Genomic DNA, 6,874 nt, shown 5'->3' with positions numbered 1-6,874 from the left:
TAATAATATATGTGACCAGATGTACACTAATAATAGTTTTGGATAAATCAATGTGTACGCCACTCTCTTTACTGGGAGAGACTTTTGATTTTGTAACTCTTTCTTCGTTTGGGCTATACATGGGGCATTGCAATAGTATGTGTTTTTGATTTATATGCTAGAAATGTTTAAAAAAGGGAAAAAATGACAAATAAAAACATCTCCTCTTCTCAAGGGAACAGGGTCCCCGGCACAAAGTATTAAGACACAATCATACAGATTCTATGTAACTGAGTAATATCCTCCCTTAAATACTCTAAATGATCAACATCATCATCATGTCTAACTGCATTGTTCCACAGTTACATTGACCTTCCCAGGTAACATCTTCAGAGGTACAGTATTATGACCGGTGCTAATGTATGGAAAGACTGTATCAGTGAAAGTGTGTGTGAAGGTGTGTATGTGTGTGTTAGTATCAGGATCAGAGAATGACAGCTTTCCTTCATTCCAGTCCAGCTGGACTCTGATCCTCTGAGGATTCTGCTTCAATGAGAGAACAGTGTTTGACCCTGATGGGGAGTGTGCTGCGTATTGAGCTTCATCTAACCATATTAAGAAGTGTTGACCCCCTACCATTCCCTTCCTCTGGTAAGACTCTGCTAACACACCCACTTCCCAGTTTGCATTGTCTCCAACCTCAACATCCCAGCTGTGAGTCCCTGAGTTAAAGCCCTCAGAACCTAGGACATGGCCATAGCAGTCAAACCTCTCTGGGTTGTCAGGAAGCTGTCGTTCCTCTCCACCGCTCACACTGGTCAGATCATCAGACAGGGTATAGTCTGGATGGGCAGTGTTGGGGTCCAGAATGACAGGATTGTAGGAGACAATGTCCTTCATCTTGTTCCAGACTCTGAAGGTCAGGTTGCTCAGGTGTTTGGTCACGTCTATCAGTGATCCAGAGACCAGCTGTTGGTCCTGCAGTGTGAACTGGACTCTTTCCATTGTGGTCTTGTAGTTCTGCAGGAATGAGACGTGTTCAGCTCTCAGCTCCTCCTCTATGGCTCTGATGTTGTTTGAAAGGGTTAGTATGTCTCTGTTCAGGACCGTAATCTTCTTTTTCATCATCTGACTCTTCTGTTGCTCTTCATCCCTCAGTGCAGTGATGCTGGCCTCCTCTTCCTCTTGTAGAAACTGATGAAACGTCTTAAACTGTTCCTTAATCTGCCTCTCTGTGTCCCGGGCCTGGACCTTAATGTGTTTTGCTGTTTGGTTAGTGTTCTTTTTAACTTCATTTAAGACCTCCAGTTTCTCCTGTAAAGTCTTCAGTGATTTCTGGACTTCCTCCTCGTGATCCAGAGCAGCTTCATCGGTGGGTCTGAAACTGTGGTTGGTGTGTTTTTTAGAATCTCGACACACAAGACACACTGGCTGTTGACATTCCAGACAGAACAGTTTGAGTTTCTCTGCATGCAGACTGCAGAGATCCTCAGACGCTGATGAAGTTCTCTTACGTTTTGAAGCTCTCCGTCTCTCCTGTATGAAGGCCTCACACAGGTTCTTCAGAGCCAGGTTACGGGGTGGATGACCTGTTGAATGTATTTCCTTACAAACTGGACATTGCTTTATTGTCTTCTGTCTCCACCATTCCTGCAGACAAGCATTACAGAAGCTGTGGCTACATGACAGTATAACAGGATCTTTAAAGATGTCACGACACACAGGACAGGAGAAATCCTCTTCTGGAAGAGACAACGTGGAAGCCATTTAGTCTCTGAGTCAATACAGTAAATCAGTCAGTGGTGGTAGGAAGCCACACTCTTTGATGGCTGTTGGTAGGACATTCCACATTTTGGTGGCATAATAGTAGGACGAATTCATCCCCATGTTTGTGCCGAATCTGGGGGTAATTAGATCCGTGGAGCTCCCTCTGGTGTACTCTTTCCTCTATCCTGAGCCATCCCACTCTAGCATATAATGAGCAGGGGTTAGGTGAGTCCTATGTGTGGGTTTAGAAGTAACCTGATCAGTTAGTTGATAGGTCTGAAGTTGTGTTTTTAATGCCTTTTAGGTGCTAGAGTACCATGAGGTGCATGCAGAGCAAAAATGACATTGGATGAGTGCTCCAGCTAGTGTCCTCAGAGCATTCCTACTGACCAACGAGGAGACCCTGCCCAAACATCTTGTACTTTGGTTGACTTTCTTGATCTGTTACCATTTTTCACTGTAGTGTTCTCTAAAATGCAACCCAGGTAGGTAATTAAACGTTTTTTTTTCAACCTGCACTTTGTCCTTATCTGAGACAAGGAGTGCCGAGTCACCCGCAAACAAGTACAATTTGCCATATTACACTGGTTGCCTACTTGTCCATCCACATGTCATGTAAACAGTGTGTCTATAAGCTACGTCTGGACTGGTTACGTCTTGAGAATGAGATTCTCAATGAGATCACCTGTATAAATACATTATACATTAATAAAAAGGAAAATACAAATAGGGTATATCAGTGGTTCTCATTGTGAGGTTTTAGGACAATCCTCACCATCCATTCACATAATTAAATATAACTGGATAATGTACAAGAATTGCTATTTGAACAGAATTTCACTTTTAACTCCTTACCAACATTAAATAGTTATCAAAGGAATTCTGGACATACCGAATCATGCCTAATAAAAATGGTTCTCAGATTAGGGTTGCAGAGATGTAAATGTAAATCAAACTGAGGGTCCTTGGAATGAGAGAGTACTTGTAAATTACAGCACATCATCTTCATAAATAATACACCAGCACTTGTCTTTGCATGTGTATAATGTACCCTGTTCATATTTTGGATTAAGTGTATTGTCAAACAACTTGAGGCTCTATTCTGATTCTGAGTAATACATGCTACAGTGTTCAGTAACATAGGTCATTCAAGCTGTTAAATATAAAATGCATTTTCAGGTAGGTTGCCAATTTCAGTAAATCAATAGAGTTTACCCATGTATAAGGTTACATTGTATGGTGTTCCAGTTCTGTGTTTGCTCACCAAAATCATGACAATCACTTCCAATTACACATATTTAAATATGTGATGCAATAAATACTATTTACGCAGGGGTTTGTTTAAAAACCTAGCAGCCATTCATTTTGATTTGTGTGGAAAGGTATTTAGTCTGTCACTACATATTACGTGCTATGGTTTATAAGGAGTATGCTACTGTGTGTGGTAATTACAGTCAATCACATGAAAAACAAGGCAATCAAAAAACAACTCTTGACTTTGAATATTAATAATATAAAACCAAGAAAAAAGTCTAGCACTTCACATCGCATACTATAAACACAGTATAAAGAACAGTTGTTCCATCACCAAAGCTGATTCTGCCTGGTTCTATGGTTCTGGAAAATTTGGAGCAATCGTGTGCAAATTAGGTTTCTATAGGGGCTTGATTTGTAAATCTATGTTAATGGTTCTGCCTGAATAACAAGAAGAATTTGAGAGAGACTATTTCACATATTTAAACCACTGCAGGACAAATCAAGTCCCTATAGAAACCTAATTTGCACATAATTGCTCCAAATTCTTCCAGAACCATAGAACCAGGTGTTCCAAGGAGTTAAACTATACTCAATTGTATTTTAAAGGTCAGCCATTATTTTAAGGAAAATTAGGTGGGAACGTGTACATTACACATTGGAGACCAACTGGTGCCCTTAGATTCATAGTAGCCTGATACATATAATCCTTTGAGATGAAGATAGCAACTCTTAATAACACACTGCAAGAACTTTAACATTATGGTTTACTCCTTCTGTTTTTGTCTTTAAGATAATAACTTAATTGTATTTACTTGTGACTTGTGCAGTGAAATGAGTGAAGTCATTGCAATGTTATTGAATATGACCATTTATGGCACTGGAATGCACCACTGGGGGGATATTTACACGCTCAAAATGCAATGTGAGTGTCTAGATTTATACCCAACTAACTCACTAACAAAGCATGCATGCATCATGTACTTAATTATTTCATAATATGCACAACAAGTTCTTAATTGTACAATTTATTTGTCTTTGTTTGCAATCCAGTGGTGTATCATCATCTGACCTGTGACCTTACTTCCCGCTGTTCTAGGAGGGAGCTTGGCTAAGCCAAAACACAACTAGTGTGGAAAACATATTCCCCAAAATGTAAAATACACCAGATAATTCTGTAGAGATACTCTAGAGAAACCTTTACAACACAATCTCACTTAAATAGACACCAGAGAATTCACATAGGACACAAACCTGTCCTTTGTGACCAATGTGGGGAAAGCTTCTCAGAGAGCTTAATAAATCACAGGATAATTTATACAGGGGTGAAACCCTTTAATTGTGATCTGTGTGGACAGGTATTTAGTCAGTCACGTCATTTAAAACGGCACACAGGACTTTGTTCTAAATCTAATCTACAGGTGAAATTACAGTGAAACAAAGAATAAGATAGAGACTAAAAGGAATGTTGAGACTTGTTTATTTGTATCTGCAGTAAAACGTTGGTGGGACATGTTCCACAAAAACAATACAGTTTATCAACATGATAAAAAATAATAAAAACATAGCAATGTGAGAAGTAATGAAGCAGAAATTAATAATATATGTGACCAGATGTACACTAATAATAGTTTTGGATAAATCAATGTGTACGCCACTCTCTTTACTGGGAGAGACTTTTGATTTTGTAACTCTTTCTTCGTTTGGGCTATACATGGGGCATTGCAATAGTATGTGTTTTTGATTTATATGCTAGAAATGTTTAAAAAAGGGAAAAAATGACAAATAAAAACATCTCCTCTTCTCAAGGGAACAGGGTCCCCGGCACAAAGTATTAAGACACAATCATACAGATTCTATGTAACTGAGTAATATCCTCCCTTAAATACTCTAAATGATCAACATCATCATCATGTCTAACTGCATTGTTCCACAGTTACATTGACCTTCCCAGGTAACATCTTCAGAGGTACAGTATTATGACCGGTGCTAATGTATGGAAAGACTGTATCAGTGAAAGTGTGTGTGAAGGTGTGTATGTGTGTGTTAGTATCAGGATCAGAGAATGACAGCTTTCCTTCATTCCAGTCCAGCTGGACTCTGATCCTCTGAGGATTCTGCTTCAATGAGAGAACAGTGTTTGACCCTGATGGGGAGTGTGCTGCGTATTGAGCTTCATCTAACCATATTAAGAAGTGTTGACCCCCTACCATTCCCTTCCTCTGGTAAGACTCTGCTAACACACCCACTTCCCAGTTTGCATTGTCTCCAACCTCAACATCCCAGCTGTGAGTCCCTGAGTTAAAGCCCTCAGAACCTAGGACATGGCCATAGCAGTCAAACCTCTCTGGGTTGTCAGGAAGCTGTCGTTCCTCTCCACCGCTCACACTGGTCAGATCATCAGACAGGGTATAGTCTGGATGGGCAGTGTTGGGGTCCAGAATGACAGGATTGTAGGAGACAATGTCCTTCATCTTGTTCCAGACTCTGAAGGTCAGGTTGCTCAGGTGTTTGGTCACGTCTATCAGTGATCCAGAGACCAGCTGTTGGTCCTGCAGTGTGAACTGGACTCTTTCCATTGTGGTCTTGTAGTTCTGCAGGAATGAGACGTGTTCAGCTCTCAGCTCCTCCTCTATGGCTCTGATGTTGTTTGAAAGGGTTAGTATGTCTCTGTTCAGGACCGTAATCTTCTTTTTCATCATCTGACTCTTCTGTTGCTCTTCATCCCTCAGTGCAGTGATGCTGGCCTCCTCTTCCTCTTGTAGAAACTGATGAAACGTCTTAAACTGTTCCTTAATCTGCCTCTCTGTGTCCCGGGCCTGGACCTTAATGTGTTTTGCTGTTTGGTTAGTGTTCTTTTTAACTTCATTTAAGACCTCCAGTTTCTCCTGTAAAGTCTTCAGTGATTTCTGGACTTCCTCCTCGTGATCCAGAGCAGCTTCATCGGTGGGTCTGAAACTGTGGTTGGTGTGTTTTTTAGAATCTCGACACACAAGACACACTGGCTGTTGACATTCCAGACAGAACAGTTTGAGTTTCTCTGCATGCAGACTGCAGAGATCCTCAGACGCTGATGAAGTTCTCTTACGTTTTGAAGCTCTCCGTCTCTCCTGTATGAAGGCCTCACACAGGTTCTTCAGAGCCAGGTTACGGGGTGGATGACCTGTTGAATGTATTTCCTTACAAACTGGACATTGCTTTATTGTCTTCTGTCTCCACCATTCCTGCAGACAAGCATTACAGAAGCTGTGGCTACATGACAGTATAACAGGATCTTTAAAGATGTCACGACACACAGGACAGGAGAAATCCTCTTCTGGAAGAGACAACGTGGAAGCCATTTAGTCTCTGAGTCAATACAGTAAATCAGTCAGTGGTGGTACTGTAAAACTTCCTCCTCTAGAATGGTCCTTGAAGTTTACTTTCACTGTGAATCGTGGTTGTTGTTAAAGTCCATTCAGCTGTCAGCAGCAGGTTCCAGTGGTCTGGGTCAGTATTCCCTCCTGTAGCTGTGGAAGTATGTCCTCCTCACTGGAAGTTGTGTTTGATCTGAAGGTCAATCTTATCGTCTCAGATGAGTCTGGCAGGGGGCGGAGCTTTGACACACCTCCACAGACCTGTTGCAAAGACATACATTATGTAAAACTTCCTGTTGATTTTACTCTTTGACAAACCTTGACTTAAAATGTTCAGATTCTGTCTGTGACAGTTATTTTACATAAAGTGTTGTTTAGGTTCAGGCACACTGAAGAACATAACTATTGAAAAAGTAACTAGTACAATATGACTTGTGTCAAAACTTGGTAGGCATCAGAAACATATAATTTATAGTCTAATCAGCTTTTTATTCCAATTGAATATATGATTTGAATTA

At 40.6% G+C, this 6,874-nt stretch overlaps 2 protein-coding genes across 2 annotated transcripts; both read right to left on the bottom strand.

Moving 5' to 3' along the window:
• Positions 1–321: 321 nt before the first annotated feature.
• Positions 322–1,746, bottom strand: LOC311048389 (nuclear factor 7, brain-like; the record flags this gene model as incomplete). The annotated part of the gene is made up of 1 exon (XM_084061647.1): positions 322–1,746. The coding sequence occupies one exon, from the start codon at positions 1,744–1,746 to the stop codon at positions 322–324; it is 1,425 nt and encodes a 474-aa protein (XP_083917773.1).
• Positions 1,747–4,916: 3,170 nt separating this feature from the next.
• Positions 4,917–6,341, bottom strand: LOC311048388 (nuclear factor 7, brain-like; the record flags this gene model as incomplete). The annotated part of the gene is made up of 1 exon (XM_084061646.1): positions 4,917–6,341. One exon carries the CDS (start codon positions 6,339–6,341, stop codon positions 4,917–4,919), a length of 1,425 nt encoding a protein of 474 aa, XP_083917772.1.
• Positions 6,342–6,874: the final 533 nt, after the last annotated feature.

The sequence above is a fragment of the Gymnoscopelus microlampas genome (assembly GCF_963454915.1).
Source record: "Gymnoscopelus microlampas genome assembly, chromosome: 7".
NCBI classification, from domain to species: Eukaryota; Metazoa; Chordata; class Actinopteri; order Myctophiformes; family Myctophidae; genus Gymnoscopelus; species Gymnoscopelus microlampas.
The sequence above is the reverse complement of the archived record's forward strand: the minus strand, read 5'-3'. Positions and strand labels throughout refer to the sequence as shown.